We start from the raw sequence: 17120 nt of genomic DNA, 5'->3' as shown, positions 1-17120 counted from the left end.
GTGGACGCGATTTTAATCGTCAGACAAAGAGAGGTGACTAACAGGAGAGCAGCATGTTGTCTTGGTGTGATGTCCTGCTTTTCACTCTGCTGTTGTGCATCGGAGAGCTGGTCTCATCTCAGATAAGATATTCTACACCAGAAGAGGTCAAAGTGGGATCTGTAGTCGGAAATGTTGCCAAGGATTTGGGAATTGATGTCAGTACCTTGTTGGATAGGCGTTTCCGCATTGTGTCTGGATCTAAGGACGCTTTATTTGAGGTAAACCAGAACAATGGTGTTTTGTATGTGCATAGAAATATCGACCGAGAAGAGATCTGCGACAGCAACGACGCTTGCGTTATAAATCTAAAAATTGTTGTTGAAAATCCTCTTGAAATTCACTATGTGAGTGTGGAAATACTCGACGCTAATGACCATGCACCAACCTTTTCTGAGAGAGAAAAGACAATAGAGATCGCAGAAACCACATTACCAGGGGCAAGATTTCAGCTGCCTGCTGCCCGAGATCCAGATGCTGGAATAAATTCAGTCCAGCGCTATAAACTCAATCAAAACGAACACTTCCAACTCGAAATTAGAGATCGAGGAGAGGACAAAATCCCATTTTTAGTTCTCCAAAAACATCTGGACAGGGAACAGAAAATCAATCACAGTTTGATTCTGACAGCCATAGATGGAGGAAAACCTCAAAAATCGGCAAATCTCAGCCTGACAATAAAAGTTCTTGACAGCAATGATAACAGACCAATATTTTCTCAGGAGGTTTATGAATATATGTTACCAGAAAACGCTTCCGTTGGCACTGTCGTAATAAGGGTTATAGCAACAGATTTAGATGAGGGAATAAACAGTGATGTAGAATATTCATTTGGCAGTGACATGAACCCAAAGGTATTAGATATTTTCTCTCTTGATAAAGAAATAGGAGAAATAAGAGTGACTGGACAAATTGACTACGAAACCACTGACATTTTTAAGTTAGATGTCCAAGCTTCTGACAAAGGACAGCCTCCAATGACAACGGATTGTAGAGTTATAATAAAGATACAAGACGTCAATGACAATAAACCAGAGATAGAAGTGACGTCAATCTCCCCCACGGTCCCCGAGGATTCAAAGAAAGGCACAGTGATTTTTCTCATTAGTGTTGCTGATGAAGATTCTGGTCTGAATGGTAAAGTGATATGCAGCTTGACAGGAGATGTACCGTTTGAATTAAAAACTTCATACACTGAAAATATGTACTCGCTAGTGACAAAAGAAAGGCTGGACAGAGAAAGCGTGTCACATTATGACATTACAATAACAGCTACTGACTGTGGTCAACCTCCTCTCTCCACATTGAAAAGTCTGAGTATTCAGGTGTCAGATGTAAATGACAACAACCCAGAGTTCCCACAAAATCCACTCGAACTGTATTTGGTTGAAAACAACGCTGCTGGTGCGCTCATATTTTCTGTTGCTGCTTTTGATAAAGACGAAAAGGAAAACGCTGCAGTATCCTATCAAATAGCGAGAGGGGGAGGGATCCAACCGGATATGGCGTCTTTCCTTAATATTAATTCTGAAAACGGACACATTTCAGCACTAAGAAGTTTCGACTTTGAAACGTTGAAGACTTTCCAGTTCCACGTGGTTGCCACGGACTCCGGAAGTCCCCCGTTGCGCAGCAACGTGACAGTGAACGTGTTCATCCTGGATCAGAACGACAACGCTCCAGTCATCTTGTATCCAGTCAGCGCTAACGGTTCTGCTGAAGGTGTTGAGGAGATTCCCCGCAATGTGAACGCAGGTCATCTGGTGACTAAAGTGAGAGCGTATGACGCTGATATAGGATATAACGGCTGGTTGTTATTTTCACTGCAGGAAGTCACTGACCACAGTCTGTTTGGTTTGGACCGCTACACAGGACAGATAAGAACACTTCGCTCATTCACAGAGACAGACGAGGCTGAACACAAACTGGTCATACTGGTGAAAGACAATGGCAACGTGTCACTCTCAGCAACAGCTACTGTGGTTGTCAAGGTTGTGGAGCCCAAAGAGGCTTTTGCTGCTTCTGATGTTAAAAGTGCAGCAAAAGATGAAGACGAGGACAATGTGACACTTTATTTGATGATAACTTTGGGCTCAGTTTCAGCACTTTTCCTCATCAGCATCATCGTGTTGATAGTAATGCAGTGCTCCAAACCTGCAGACTATTCCTCCAAGTATTTACAAGACCCTAATTATGACGGGACTCTGTGCCACAGCATCCAGTACAGATCTGGAGACAGACGGTACATGTTAGTTGGACCCAGAATGAGTATAGGATCTACTATAGTCCCAGGAAGCAATGGGAATACTCTAGTGGTCCCAGACAGGAGGCGAGCATCTGCAGAGGTAAGAACGTTGTAATTATCACAGAGCGTTTAAATTGTGGTTGACCGTGTAAGTTTAATGTTATCTTGGGTGTTTGTCCTGTTTTATTTAGTCTAAGAACGTGTATTGCTGTCCTTTTAAGTTTGGGATTTGATTAAATGAAGCATAGGAATGTTTTTGGTTTTGACGATATTCTCTACTCCAACAACATTTTAATTCCTTTGTCGGTGTTGCATCGCAGTCATTTACCAGTAAGTTTTAAGATGTTTTGCTTGTTTATAATGCAGCGTCCAGTACAGATCTATAGGAGAATCGGTATATATTAGTGTGAACCAGACAAATTGTAGTTGCATTATAGCTCATGGCTGCAAAGTAGAGCATTGCTGTGACCTGCTAATGGAAGTCAGAGCATCGTGCATGCGCATTTCTGTGTGATCATCATACTGTATTTATTTTAGTCGTCTGTACATCATTAATATTTCGGCAGTTTATCATCACAGGGAGGTGTGATTGTTCGTTCTTGTAAAATCCTTAGTCTTTGTGATTGCTATAACATGATCCCTTGTCCCCAAATCTTTGTGGTCAGACAGACGTTGAGTTGAGGCTTTATTTCAGATCAACAGTATTACAATCATTTCATGTGTGGTTTTCAAGTTAAATATCATCGGTGAAAGGGCTCACTTTACATTTCCACTAGAGTTTTCCACATGGTGTCAGTGTTAGTACATTGCATGAAAACATAGACTACGATATTATGGCCAACCCCTTTCTTATTGTCTCTCTCTCTCTCTCTCTCTCTCTCTCTCTCTCTCTCTCTCTCTCTCTCTCTCTCTCTCTCTCTCTCTCTCTCTCTCTCTCTCTCTCTCTCTCTCTCTCTCTCTCTCTCTCTCTCTCTCTCTCTCTATCTATCTATCTCTCCCCCATCCCACTTAATACATCGACGGGAGAAAACATCCATACCAGATATCCGTACCATCCCTGTGATTATCACTTTCATTTCAGGCCTTGGGGATGCAGAGTAGCCTATATGAGGTGTATGGGTATTCTTTAGTCTCGGAGAAGGGATTTATTGGATACGTGTTTTGGTGTTTTTTGCAACGATGAGAGGACACAGACAAAGACGCGGATGGCAGTACTGGTGGGTTGCCGTGCGTCTCTGGCTAATGCTGTGCTCCGAGCAGCACGTTTCAGCACAGATTAGATATTCTATTGCCGAAGAGGTGAAAGTGGGGACTTTTGTGGGAAACACAGCTAAAGACTTGGGTCTAGACGTCAGCAGCTTGGCCGATAGACGGTTGCGTATTGTATCCGGATCAAGGGACGACCTCTTTACGGTAAACCAGAACAATGGAGCCTTGCTGGTCCTGAAGAAGATCGACAGGGAGGTGATTTGTGATAGCAGCGACGCTTGTTTGATAAATCTTAAAATCATCGTGGAACAGCCTCTGGAGGTTCACTACGTCAGCGTGGAAGTAAGCGACGTGAATGATCACGCACCCGCATTTCCGGGAGATGAGCAGCATTTGGAAATAGCTGAGCACACTATGATCGGAAAGCGCTTCCAGATACAGGCAGCGCGGGATCCCGATTCGGGAATCAATTCTGTTCAGTCCTACAAATTAAGTCAGAATGATTATTTTGAAATTGAAATAAGAGAGGATGAGTACAAAATTCCTTTCCTAGTTTTGAGGAAACCCCTAGATCGAGAGTTCAAGTCCAGACACTATTTACTTGTTACCGCAAGCGATGGTGGTAATCCGCAAAGATATGGCACCTTAAACATTACGATCAACGTGCTTGACTCAAATGACAACCGTCCGGTGTGTGGCCAGGATACATACTCAGTCAGCCTTTATGAAAATGCAGCTGTTGGCACCGTTGTGGCTCGAGTGAACGCGACTGACTTGGACGAAGGCTTGAACGGCGATTTAGAGTATTCACTTGTCAAAAATCTTAAAAATAAAGTACACGAGCTTTTTGATTTGGATGCGATCAGTGGAGAAATTCGGGTTAAAGGTAAAATTGATTTTGAGGAATCGGATGTGTACAGAATAGACGTACAGGCGTCCGATAAAGGGCAACCCCCCTTGACTGAGGATTGTAGAGTCATCGTTAAGGTAATAGACGTCAACGACAACGAGCCGGAGATAGAGGTGACGTCACTCTCAAGCGTCGTTGCTGAGAGTGTAAAACCAGGAACAGTGATTTCTCTTATCAGTGTTACTGATAAAGACTCCGGTTTGAATGGAAAACTGATATGTAGTCTTTCAGAAAGTGTTCCATTCGAACTGAAACCGTCATTTCAGGAAAGCATGTTTTCTTTAGTGACGACACAGAGTTTAGATCGAGAAACCTCGTCTCATTATGACGTTACAATAACAGCTACTGACAGCGGCCAGCCTCCCCTATCCTCTGTAAAAACGTTACGTATTCAAGTATCAGATGTGAATGATAACGTTCCCACGTTCTCCGTAAATCCCCTGAGTCTCTACCTACCGGAGAATAACGCCCCTGGCTCCCCTATATTCAGCGTCAGCGCAAGTGACAATGATTTGGACGAAAATGCTGCTGTAGCATATCATGTAGCTAGAATTCCAAAGACGCAAAGTGACGTGTCAATTTTTCTGAATATAAATTCGGATAATGGACAAATTTCTGCGTTAAAAAGTTTTGACTTTGAAACTTTGAAGACTTTCCAGTTCCACGTGGTTGCCACAGACTCCGGAAGTCCCCCGTTGCGCAGCAACGTGACAGTGAACGTGTTCATCCTGGATCAGAACGACAACGCTCCAGTCATCTTGTATCCAGTCAGCGCTAACGGTTCTGCTGAAGGTGTGGAGGAGATTCCCCGCAATGTGAACGCAGGTCATCTGGTGACTAAAGTGAGAGCGTATGACGCTGATATAGGATATAACGGCTGGTTGTTATTTTCACTGCAGGAAGTCACTGACCACAGTCTGTTTGGTTTGGACCGCTACACAGGACAGATAAGAACACTTCGCTCATTCACAGAGACAGACGAGGCTGAACACAAACTGGTCATACTGGTGAAAGACAATGGCAACGTGTCACTCTCAGCAACAGCTACTGTGGTTGTCAAGGTTGTGGAGCCCAAAGAGGCTTTTGCTGCTTCTGATGTTAAAAGTGCAGCAAAAGATGAAGACGAGGACAATGTGACACTTTATTTGATGATAACTTTGGGCTCAGTTTCAGCACTTTTCCTCATCAGCATCATCGTGTTGATAGTAATGCAGTGCTCCAAACCTACAGACTATTCCTCCAAATATTTACAAGACCCTAATTATGACGGGACTCTGTGTCACAGCATCCAGTACCGATCTGGAGACAGACGGTACATGTTAGTTGGACCCAGAATGAGTATAGGATCTACTATAGTCCCAGGAAGCAATGGGAATACTCTGGTGGTCCCTGACAGGAGACGAGCATCTGTAGAGGTAAGGAGTACTGTTTTGTTTGTTTTTTTTAACATATATATTACTCATTAACACTTCGAATCTGGTTGTTGGTTGGAATTATTGTTCAAATGATATATGGGTCTCTTTTTTTAATTTCTTTTTGTTTTAACTACTTACTTTTAGGGCTTGTCCTTACAACATTTGAAACGCCACAGTGGTCTTGGTTTCTTTTGTGCTTGTTTTAGTGCCCATGTCAGGGCAGCTTGTTGAATGTTGTTATTCTGATGCCATTTTATATTCCGAAATATGACGTGTTTTTTTTATAAATACTTCCCTTCACTATCTTCCATAGTGGCAGTTTGGTTAAGGTTTTTTATGTTTCTTCGTTTCCTTGTCAACTATATTGAAATTGGGCATCTTTATAAGTTTCATTTGTTGGAGGATTTGGCCTTTGGGTGTCAGTGTTACATTAGGAAACCGTTACATTTTTCTGTCCCTCCTTTCACAAACCTTTTGTGTCCCTCATTGAGACGGGAGGATCCGTCTGAGTCAAGCGTTTGATGAGATGGGGAAGTGTTGCATTATTATTCCATATTATGGAGGTATGAGATATTCACTATTGTGGATATAGAGATCTGCAAGTAGCAATTACCGGCTTGTGTGTGTGTGCAAATTGTTTTTTTTAAATAGCGATGGGGACCGGAGGACTATGGCGAAGGAGAGAGTATAGTCGATATTTTTTCCATTTTATTCTGCTGCTGTGCTTCGGGGAGCTGGCTTCGGCTCAGATACGGTACTCTATCTCCGAGGAGGTAAAAGAGGGATCCATTATTGGAAATGCTGCGAAGGATCTGGGCCTCGAAATCGCCTCTTTGACCGACCGAAGGTTGCGTATTGTCTCTGGTCCTAAGGACGCTTATTTTGCGGTAAATGAAAACAGCGGCGCCCTGTATGTCCATCGGAGGATCGACAGAGAGGAGCTTTGTCGAGGCAGTAGCACTTGCCTCCTGGAGCTTAAACTTGTCGTCGAAAACCCTCTCGAAATACATTACGTCGGGGTAGAAATCACTGATGTGAACGACCACCCCCCTGTCTTTCCGGAGAGGGAACAAACCTTTGAGATAGCCGAACACACGCTGCCCGGAACACGGTTTCAGCTCCACGCTGCTCGGGACCCCGATGTCGGCATCAACTCGATCCGCACGTACACTGTGACGTCAAACGATCACTTCGAAATTGATATTCGGCAAAGCGATGAGGATAAAATCCCCTTTTTGGTGTTGCGGAAGGCATTAGATCGAGAACAAAAGAGCAACCACTCGCTGCTAGTAACTGCGGTGGACGGAGGTAAGCCCCAGAGATCAGGGACACTTTACGTTTCAGTTGTTGTCCTTGACGCTAATGATAACCGCCCCATGTTTAGTCAGGACACATACCAGGTCGCCATACCTGAGAACGTCAAAGTTGGCACCGCTGTTACAAGAGTGACTGCGATAGATCCGGATGAAGGGGCTAACGGCGATGTTAAATACAGTCTTGGCAAAACCTTGAGTCGAAAAGTCTACGACGTTTTTGAGCTGGACGGTTTTAGTGGAGAAATTAAAGTGAAAGGAGGAGTGGATTTCGAGGAGGCAGCGGTGTATAAGATGGACGTGCAAGCATCGGATCAAGGAACACCTCCGTTATCAGTGGAGTGCAGGGTTATTATAAAGATAATAGACGTTAATGATAATGCACCTGAAATAGAGGTCACATCACTTTCAAATACCGTGTCTGAAGGCTCAAAGCCCGGCACGGCTATTTCTCTGATCAGTGTCTCAGACAAAGACTCAGGCGTCAATGGAAATATAATTTCACGCATATCCGAGAATGTGCCTTTTGAATTAAAACCGTCCTATAAGGACAACTTGTATTCGGTTGTAACTAAAGGAGAATTAGATCGAGAGATGTTTTCAAGTTATGATATAACCATAAAAGCCACTGATTGCGGTGAACCTCCCTTGTCCACTTTTAAAACTCTGAGTATTCAGATATCGGATGTAAATGACAACAGTCCACAATTCCAACAAGATCCCTTAGAGTTGTACCTGGTGGAAAATAACGCCGCTGGTATGTCAATATTCTCTGTAAGCGCATCAGATAAGGATTCAAATGAAAATGCCGCCATTTCCTATCATGTCTTCCGAGAAGGGGGTCAACATGACATGACGTCTTTCCTGAATATCAATTCCGATAATGGTCAAATCTCCGCGTTAAAAAGTTTTGACTTTGAAACTTTGAAGACTTTCCAATTCCACGTGGTTGCCACAGACTCCGGAAGTCCCCCGTTGCGCAGCAACGTGACAGTGAACGTGTTCATCCTGGATCAGAACGACAACGCTCCAGTCATCTTGTATCCAGTCAGCGCTAACGGTTCTGCTGAAAGTGTGGAGGAGATTCCCCGCAATGTGAACGCAGGTCATCTGGTGACTAAAGTGAGAGCGTATGACGCTGATATAGGATATAACGGCTGGTTGTTATTTTCACTGCAGGAAGTCACTGACCACAGTCTGTTTGGTTTGGACCGCTACACAGGACAGATAAGAACACTTCGCTCATTCACAGAGGCAGACGAGGTTGAACATAAACTGGTCATACTGGTGAAAGACAATGGGAACGTGTCACTCTCAGCAACAGCTACTGTGGTGGTCAAGGTTGTGGAGCCCAAAGAGGCTTTTGCTGCTTCTGATGTTAAAAGCGCAGCAAAAGATGAAGATGAGGACAATGTGACACTTTATTTGATGATAACTTTGGGCTCAGTTTCAGCACTTTTCCTCATCAGCATCATCGTATTGTTTGTAATGCAGTGCTCCAAACCTGCAGACTATTCCTCCAAGTATTTACAAGACCCTAATTATGACGGGACTCTGTGTCACAGCATCCAGTACAGATCTGGAGACAGACGGTACATGTTAGTTGGACCCAGAATGAGTATAGGATCTACTATAGTCCCAGGAAGCAATGGGAATACTCTAGTGGTCCCAGACAGGAGGCGAACATCTGGAGAGGTAAGAAAGGAAATCAAATGTTGATAAGAGCTCTGTGAACGTTCTCAAAAATGCCATGTATGAATAATTATTTTACAAATTGTTTTCCACTTCTGGCTAATAGAACAATAGCAGAGAAAAAGAGAAAGTTGAAATGAAGCTCGGTGTGCAAGAAAACAGAATCATGCAAGACTCATCAACTCAAGACTCACTGGAAGAGTCGCTGGTAGAGAGCGAGAAATAGAGAGAGATAGCGAGAGAGGAGCGATGGATAGATAGATAGATAGATAGATAGATAGATAGATAGATAGATAGATAGATAGATAGATAGATAGATAGATAGATAGATAGATAGATAGATAGATAGATAGATAGATAGATAGATAGATAGATAGATAGATAGATAGATAGATAGATAGATAGATAGATAGATAGATAGATCACATACATATTTTGATTTGGTTTTCATCAGGTATCCCTCTTTGGGGATTTTATAGTATTTCAATTTGTACATATACTCAAATAGTTTTATCTCTTCTTAACTGAGATAGCTAATAACTTAATAATTACCTCCTACGTGCTCATTTGCATGTTTGCTATCTTTGAGAGATAATGTGTTTGCCTGTTAATGGTGCTGATACGCAAAGAAAGCGCGTGGTGAGCACGCCTTGCTCGCCATGTGTGTGTCGGTATCGCACGGTGGCACTATGTAACTACTATAATGCCTGTTGGAAAGCAGGTCTGTGATCCCGCCGGTCCGTCATTTGGAAAGAGAGACCGTCGTTATTGCTCGATGTCCTGGATGGTTGTTGCTGCAATCTGCACGCATCTAAATTAGAAGTGGATTTTGTCGCTGGTACTGTGGATATACATATGTCTCCCCCCGTTTAGCTGGTATCACGGAGGGATGCTTTTCCACCTTAACATGGAACAAAGAGCAGGCGAGTCATGGCGACAGGGAAGGCAGTGGCTCGCCTTTGTGGTGGTTTTGGGTCTGTTTTGCGCTGCGGCATCGGGACAGACCAGGTACTCCGTATCGGAGGAAATCGAAGAGGGGACAGCTGTGGGAAACGTAGCAAAGGATATTGGGATAGATGTGGATATGCTGAAAGAGCGAGGATTTCGCATCGTGTCAGGCTCCACTGAGCCCCTGTTCCAGGTAGACCAAAACGACGGCGTCCTTTATGTGAATCGCAATATAGACAGAGAGGAAATATGCGAGCGAACCACGCAATGTCTCATCAGTCTTAAGAGTGTGCTAGAGAACCCCCTGGAGATCCATTACGTCACGGTGGAAGTCTTGGATATAAATGACCATTCTCCGGTGTTCCCGGAGAAAGAGAAACGGCTTGAGATTTCAGAGTCCACGTTACCAGGAGCCAGATTTCAGTTACACGCTGCCCGCGACCCCGACGGTGGTGTGAATTCTGTTCAGCAGTACAAACTTAGCCGCAACGACCATTTTCGGCTAGAGGTGAAAGATCGAGGCAAAGATGGTAAAATCCCCATTCTGCATTTGCAAAGCCCGCTGGACAGAGAGGTGTCTAGTTTCCATAAACTATTACTCACAGCCATGGATGGGGGCAAACCTCCCAAATCAGGGACCGTAGAAATACTAATTAATGTTTTAGATGTGAATGACAATATGCCTTTTTTTGCAAAAGACGTGTATTCTGCAATGCTGGACGAGAACTCCCCCTTTGGCACGACGGTGATACAAGTAAATGCCACCGATTCGGACGACGGTCCGAATGGGGAGATCATTTATTCTTTCGGTAATATCAATAACAAAATACGCGAACTGTTTGACATAGACTCGAGCACAGGTGAGATATTCGTAAGAGGACCGATAGATTATGAAGTGGATGACAGCTACGAGATTGATATTCAAGCATCCGACAAGGGACCCGTGCCCTTCAGAACAGATAAAAGTGTTACGATACAAATTGTGGACCTGAATGACAATGCACCTCATATCGATGTGACGTCATTGTCAAACACAATTTCAGAGGATTCTAGACCAGGGACTACGGTGGCGCTTATCAGCATTACGGACTCGGACTCAGGTCTCAACGGAAAGGTTGTCAGCTACGTAAGCAATGACGCCCCTTTCACGTTGACCCCTTCCATACAAGACAACATGTACGCTGTCGTCACAAAGTCACAGCTTGATAGAGAAACTGAACCTAATTACGATGTAACGATAGTTGCAAAAGACGCGGGAGAACCACCACTGTCATCTGAAAAGACGGTGCGGATTATGGTGTCAGACGTAAACGACAATAGTCCACAGTTTACACTGAGCCCGTATGTGTTTTATATAACAGAGAATAACAGTCCAGGAGCCTCTGTATTATCTGTAAAGGCATTCGACCATGACGACGGTGATAACGCGCTTATTTCCTTTAACATTTTCAGAGATGTGGGCGTTGACAACAAACTGACTTCATTTCTAAACATAAACCCTCAAAACGGTGATGTGTTGGCGCTAAAAAGTTTCGACTTTGAAAGTTTGAAGACTTTCCAGTTCCACGTGGTTGCCACGGACTCCGGAAGTCCCCCGTTGCGCAGCAACGTGACAGTGAACGTGTTCATCCTGGATCAGAACGACAACGCTCCAGTCATCTTGTATCCAATCACCGCTAACGGTTCTGCTGAAGGTGTAGAGGAGATTCCCCGCAATGTGAACGCAGGTCATCTGGTGACTAAAGTGAGAGCGTATGACGCTGATATAGGATATAACGGCTGGTTGTTATTTTCACTGCAGGAAGTCACTGACCACAGTCTGTTTGGTTTGGACCGCTACACAGGACAGATAAGAACACTTCGCTCATTCACAGAGACAGACGAGGCTGAACATAAACTGGTCATACTGGTGAAAGACAATGGGAACGTGTCACTCTCAGCAACAGCTACTGTGGTTGTCAAGGTTGTGGAGCCCAAAGAGGCTTTTGCTGCTTCTGATGTTAAAAGTGCAGCTAAAGATGAAGATGAGGACAATGTGACACTTTATTTGATGATAACTTTGGGCTCAGTTTCAGCACTTTTCCTCATCAGCATCATCGTGTTGATTGTAATGCAGTGCTCCAAACCTGCAGACTATTCCTCCAAGTATTTACAAGACCCTAATTATGACGGGACTCTGTGTCACAGTATCCAGTACAGATCTGGAGATAGACGATACATGTTAGTTGGACCCAGAATGAGTATAGGATCTACTATAGTCCCAGGAAGCAATGGGAATACACTCGTTGTATCTGACCGTAGGCGTTCGTCTGGAGAGGTAAGCTGAACTGCCTTTATCCCAGACTGTGTTTTGTTTTGCATATATCTTGCTTAATATTCCCTGTAAGTTCTATTTCTATTCAGTATTGTTGGCTTGACCGGGCCAGCGGGCCTGCCCTACAAACGTGAATGTTGCTGACTGACTGACTGATCGTGTATGACACGATTGGGCCGATCAGGTGACCAACAACGTCACTGAAATCACAGAATTGGTCGGCCGAGTGCCGAGAGGCACGAGGGAGAACGCAGCGCCTCAAATAACAACCACTCTGACAAAACACGCACTGGCGAATCCATAAAAAGGATTGCGCGGCTTTTGCGGTCGCTAAACCTGCACAAATACGACAAAAACACGTTATAATTCTCAAAGCACCCGCAAAGAGTGAAATGCACCCCTAACTGTACTGCCAACCAAATAGCTTCTCGGCGCTCCAGTGCTACTTGCACATGTTTGCATTAGATAATATGCATACATTTGGCACAACATTGGCTTCTTTCTATGAAAACCAAGAGTTGTAAATACCAGGTCCAGAAAGTAAATGTCCAAACCGTGTATTTGCTCCAACCATGTCACCAAACCGGCTGATTTCATTAGCTAGTATTCCTTACCTAGTTGAGGAATGGTGTTGACTAGAATCTGCTGGTGTAGTGCATGAGTGGAGCAAATACATGGTTTGGACTTTTACTTTCTGGACCTGGTTTTTACACCTCTGATGAAAACCGGCCTCATTTCATAGTAGTCCCATTCACAAACATCAGCGCTAATAGCCTCACACGAAGTGAAACTTACTGGCGTCTCCAGAGACTTGGTGGTGCAGCCCAGGCTTTCCAGTGATCATGTTAGCAGTGATACCAGCCAGGTGAAGGCATCGTCATGACAGGCGTGCTCGTGGGTGGATATTTCGAAGGAGAACATCACTTTTTGATCTAACTGAGACCAAAATCATTCGCAGATGCAGGTTGTCAGGTGAAACAGTTCTTGCTATACTCGATGACGTCAGGGGTGACGTTGGACCTGCCTACTGTGTTCTTGGCATAAAGCCACCATGTATACGTTGCCACGTGGATACTTGCACTCGGTGCAAAACGTCACGGGCGTGGTTGCGCTGTAATATCATTAGCATCCTTAACTTTTTTGTGAAATGGACCTTGAGACAGGGCAGATAGCAGTTGCAAGTGATGCGCAATTCATGGTGCTATCAGCGGCCGCAATCCAGTCTTTGTGAATTCGCCTGTCAACACCGAATGCGTCTTAGAAAAACGAGAGACATGCGCAGATAGAAACGGATCTAAACGGAGGGGGATTGAGCAGATCATTAGAGTAGGTATACTTTTAAGTCCACTTTCAAATCAAACATCTCAAGATATGAGTGGGAAGTATTGTTCTTGCACTGCATTTAAACCCTTTTTTTTACTCTAACGTAGCTTAACATGTCACGTGATATGCCACTTCAGTACACGTCAATAACAAATATTACTGGGACCACTGCATAAAATTACAGATGTACATTTAATATACAGGAATTCACTTCATAGATACTACCACCGACTATCCCTGTAACAAATTGGCCACGATTTCGAATATTTACCATACACGATCCAGCCCTATACTATGTTTTGACCTAGTCTTGTCATCACTGAGGCATACACATAAATTACATCGTTATTTGGGATCCCCTCGGTCCTTCGTCACTACTCATGCCACTTTAACAGGAATCCCATATGATAGAGATAGTATCAATCAATCAGTCAATCAAGTTGCATTTTATATAGCGCTTCTTTAGCTGCAACAGCCACTCACAGCTCTTTGTGTGTTCACCTCTCTCGTGTGTGTCATTGCACGCTGTGGATAAAGCTTTACAATGCCTGGCCAGCCGGAAAGTTTCTCCATTTCAGTTCCAAAGCTGTTGTCAACTGTTTGTAGTTCTTCAACTTTCATATTCCGCCTGCCTCGCCGCAGTATCACAGATGTTCTCTTGGTGTCAGTGCATGCGTAAAAATGTGCTCTAGATCCCTTTTGTGCGTGATTTGGGTCCACCCCTTTGGCTGGTTGTTTAATCCAGCATCATGCACGCAGGATCATTCGCTGGCCAATACTCGGTACCTACACCTTTGAGATCATTTTGAAGATTATACACCTTCACGCATGGATATCATATGATATACTCTTTTGATATTGCAGTTTTGTTTCATTTGCTGCCGCTTTAGATTGGATTCAAAGCTGCATTTGAATTATGGGACGCCAATGGCGGAGGAGCGAGCGATGGCGACGGGTCGCTACCGCGGTTTCGTTCGTCTTGGTTTGGAGCGTGGCTGCGGCGCAAATCAGATATTCTATTTCCGAGGACGTGAAAGAAGGAACTGTCATCGGGAACATAGCCAAGGATTTGGGATTAGATAAAAGCACGTTGAAAGAGAGAGGCTATCGCATAGTAGCGGGCTCGACGGAGCCCCCCTTTCAGGTAAACCAGAACGAAGGCATCTTGTATGTTAACCGAAAGATAGACAGAGAGGAGGTCTGCGAGCGGAGCAGTGTGTGTCTGATCAACCTGAAGACTGTCTTGGAAAACCCTCTTGAGATCCATTATGTGGCGGTGGAGGTGCTAGACGTGAATGACCACTCTCCCAGCTTCCCGGAACAAGAAGCACGTTTAGAAATCTCGGAGTCGGCCTCGCCCGGGTTACGTCTTCAGCTGCAAGCGGCGCGCGACCTTGACGTCGGCCGGTTCTCTGTTCAAGAATATAAACTAAGTCATAACGAGGATTTCCGTTTGGAGGTTAAAGACAGGGGCAAAGATGGCAAAATACCTGTCCTAATCCTACTGAGGCCGCTAGACAGGGAAACAAAGAGAAGCCACAGACTGCTTCTCACTGCCATCGACGGAGGGAAACCAAGTCGATCGGGATCTGTTGAGATTACCGTGGACGTTTTAGACGTTAATGATAACATGCCCGTTTTTACCAAAGACACTTACGCCATACGTTTGAATGAAAACTCCCCCGCTGGCACAACAGTCGTTCAAGTAAATGCCACCGATTTGGACGAGGGCTCCAACGGTGAGATTATGTACTCGTTTGGCAGTAACGTGAACAGCCGGATTCGACACATTTTCCACGTGGATCCAAAAACAGGTGAGATCATTGTGCAAGGTCCGATAGATTATGAGGTGGAGGAGAGTTATGAAATTGACGTACAGGCATCGGATCAAGGATCGGCTCCGTTCAAGACTGACAAAAGCGTGTTTGTGAATATCGTTGATTTGAATGACAACGCCCCCGAGATAGAGGTAACGTCGTTTTCCAAAGCAATCCCCGAAGATTCGCGATTGGGAACGACTGTGGCGTTGATCAGTATTAATGATAACGACTCCGGCCTTAACGGGAAAGTCATTTGTACGTTTAATGAAGATGTTCCTTTCGCATTATCTCCTTCAACACAAGAAAATATGTACGCCGTTGTAACAAAATCAGCTATAGACAGAGAAAAGGAGTCCATATATGATGTCACAATTACCGCCAAAGACGCAGGTGTGCCGTCGTTGTCTTCTGCAAAGGCTATACGAATTATTGTCTCAGATGTGAATGACAACAAGCCCACGTTTTCACTGAGCCCTTACACATTCTATGTAACTGAGAACAACGCGCTCGGAGTGGCTTTGTTTGCAGTGAGCGCCTCCGATCGTGATGAGGGCGATAATGCTCTTATTTCATATCATATTCTAAGAGAGGTATCTGAAGATAACATGCTTTCCTCGTTTCTCAACATCAACTCTGAAACTGGGGATATATTAGCCCTGAAGAGTTTTGACTTTGAGACTATGAAGACTTTCCAGTTCCACGTGGTGGCCACAGACTCCGGAAGTCCCTCGTTGCGCAGCAACGTGACAGTGAACGTGTTCATCCTGGATCAGAACGACAACGCTCCAGTCATCTTGTATCCAGTCAGCGCTAACGGTTCTGCTGAAGGTGTGGAGGAGATTCCCCGCAGTGTGAACGCAGGTCATCTGGTGACTAAAGTGAGAGCGTATGACGCTGATATAGGATATAACGGCTGGTTGTTATTTTCACTGCAGGAAGTCACTGACCACAGTCTGTTTGGTTTGGACCGCTACACAGGACAGATAAGAACCCTTCGCTCATTCACAGAGACAGACGAGGCTGAACATAAACTGGTCATACTGGTGAAAGACAATGGGAACGTTTCACTCTCAGCAACAGCTACTGTGGTTGTCAAGGTTGTGGAGCCCAAAGAGGCTTTTGCTGCTTCTGATGTTAAAAGCGCAGCAAAAGATGAAGATGAGGACAATGTGACACTTTATTTGATGATAACTTTGGGCTCAGTTTCAGCACTTTTCCTCATCAGCATCATCGTGTTGATTGTAATGCAGTGCTCCAAACCTGCAGACTATTCCTCCAAGTATTTACAAGACCCTAATTATGACGGGACTCTGTGCCACAGCATCCAGTACAGATCTGGAGACAGACGTTACATGTTAGTTGGACCCAGAATGAGTATAGGATCTACTATAGTCCCAGGAAGCAATGGGAATACTCTAGTGGTTCCAGACAGGAGGCGAACATCTGCAGAGGTAGGAAGTGTTTTAAAATTTCATTTACAAATACATACTATATTTAACTTAGGCTTTAGTTCCTTTCTCGGCTCATGGGCTGTCCAAAGATTTCTATTTTCTCGCGCGCGCGTCTGTGTGTGTGTGTGTGTGTGTGTGTGTGTGTGTGTGTGTGTGTGTGTGTGTGTGTATGTGTGTGTGTGTGTTTTCGCATTTCTTTCAGTAGTCGTAACAATCTTGTGTTGAAACGAACATTGTTCCTGAATCTAGAGTCTAGTGACTGTCGCTGTCCATGGTGCTGTATCGTTTTGTTCTTACCTCTGTAGAGGTAAGAGCTGTCGCTTATTATTCAGTTTCACAATCCTCCCTTTTTGTCGAGTTGTTTATGCGTATGTGAGCTTGGTTGATCCTGTGTACTGTCACTTTTTAACCATCTTTTCAGAATTGATGCAGGCTACTTGA

The 17120-nt window shown here is 44.3% G+C and overlaps 4 protein-coding genes and 1 pseudogene across 4 annotated transcripts; all 5 read left to right on the top strand.

Moving 5' to 3' along the window:
- Positions 1–53: 53 nt before the first annotated feature.
- Positions 54–2399, top strand: LOC130110025 (protocadherin alpha-3-like). Its single transcript, XM_056277002.1, has one exon. It carries the CDS (start codon positions 54–56, stop codon positions 2397–2399), a length of 2346 nt encoding a protein of 781 aa, XP_056132977.1.
- Positions 2400–3463: 1064 nt separating this feature from the next.
- Positions 3464–6424, top strand: LOC130110015 (protocadherin alpha-3-like). The gene is made up of 2 exons (XM_056276990.1): positions 3464–5825; positions 6411–6424. The coding sequence occupies exons 1-2, from the start codon at positions 3464–3466 to the stop codon at positions 6422–6424; spliced, it is 2376 nt and encodes a 791-aa protein (XP_056132965.1).
- Positions 6425–6471: 47 nt separating this feature from the next.
- LOC130110006 (protocadherin alpha-3-like) lies at positions 6472–8850 on the top strand. Its single transcript, XM_056276979.1, has one exon. The coding sequence runs from the start codon at positions 6472–6474 to the stop codon at positions 8848–8850; it is 2379 nt and encodes a 792-aa protein (XP_056132954.1).
- Positions 8851–9730: 880 nt separating this feature from the next.
- Positions 9731–12145, top strand: LOC130109999 (protocadherin beta-15-like; annotated as a pseudogene).
- Positions 12146–13812: 1667 nt separating this feature from the next.
- LOC130109991 (protocadherin alpha-3-like) lies at positions 13813–16904 on the top strand. Its single transcript, XM_056276955.1, has 3 exons — positions 13813–13838; positions 14348–16693; positions 16808–16904. Exons 1-3 carry the CDS (start codon positions 13813–13815, stop codon positions 16902–16904), a joined length of 2469 nt encoding a protein of 822 aa, XP_056132930.1.
- The last annotated feature ends 216 nt before the right edge of the window (positions 16905–17120 follow it).

Source organism: Lampris incognitus, chromosome 1 (genome assembly GCF_029633865.1).
Source record: "Lampris incognitus isolate fLamInc1 chromosome 1, fLamInc1.hap2, whole genome shotgun sequence".
Taxonomy (NCBI): Eukaryota; Metazoa; Chordata; class Actinopteri; order Lampriformes; family Lampridae; genus Lampris; species Lampris incognitus.
The sequence above is the reverse complement of the archived record's forward strand: the minus strand, read 5'-3'. Positions and strand labels throughout refer to the sequence as shown.

What these genes read in the sequence shown, in the direction of transcription:
- LOC130110025 (XM_056277002.1), top strand. Translation starts at nt 54, where the DNA reads ATGTTGTCTTGGTGTGATGTCCTGCTTTTCACTCTGCTGTTGTGCATC.
- LOC130110015 (XM_056276990.1), top strand. Translation starts at nt 3,464, where the DNA reads ATGAGAGGACACAGACAAAGACGCGGATGGCAGTACTGGTGGGTTGCC.
- LOC130110006 (XM_056276979.1), top strand. Translation starts at nt 6,472, where the DNA reads ATGGGGACCGGAGGACTATGGCGAAGGAGAGAGTATAGTCGATATTTT.
- LOC130109991 (XM_056276955.1), top strand. Translation starts at nt 13,813, where the DNA reads ATGATAGAGATAGTATCAATCAATCA. An exon ending in GAGATAGTATCAATCAATCA is followed by an intron (nt 13,839 to 14,347) that starts GTCAATCAAGTT and finishes ATGGCGGAGGAG; the next exon opens with CGAGCGATGGCGACGGGTCG. An exon ending in GCAGAGGTAGGAAGTGTTTT is followed by an intron (nt 16,694 to 16,807) that starts AAAATTTCATTT and finishes TGTGTGTGTGTG; the next exon opens with TGTGTGTGTGTGTGTGTGTG.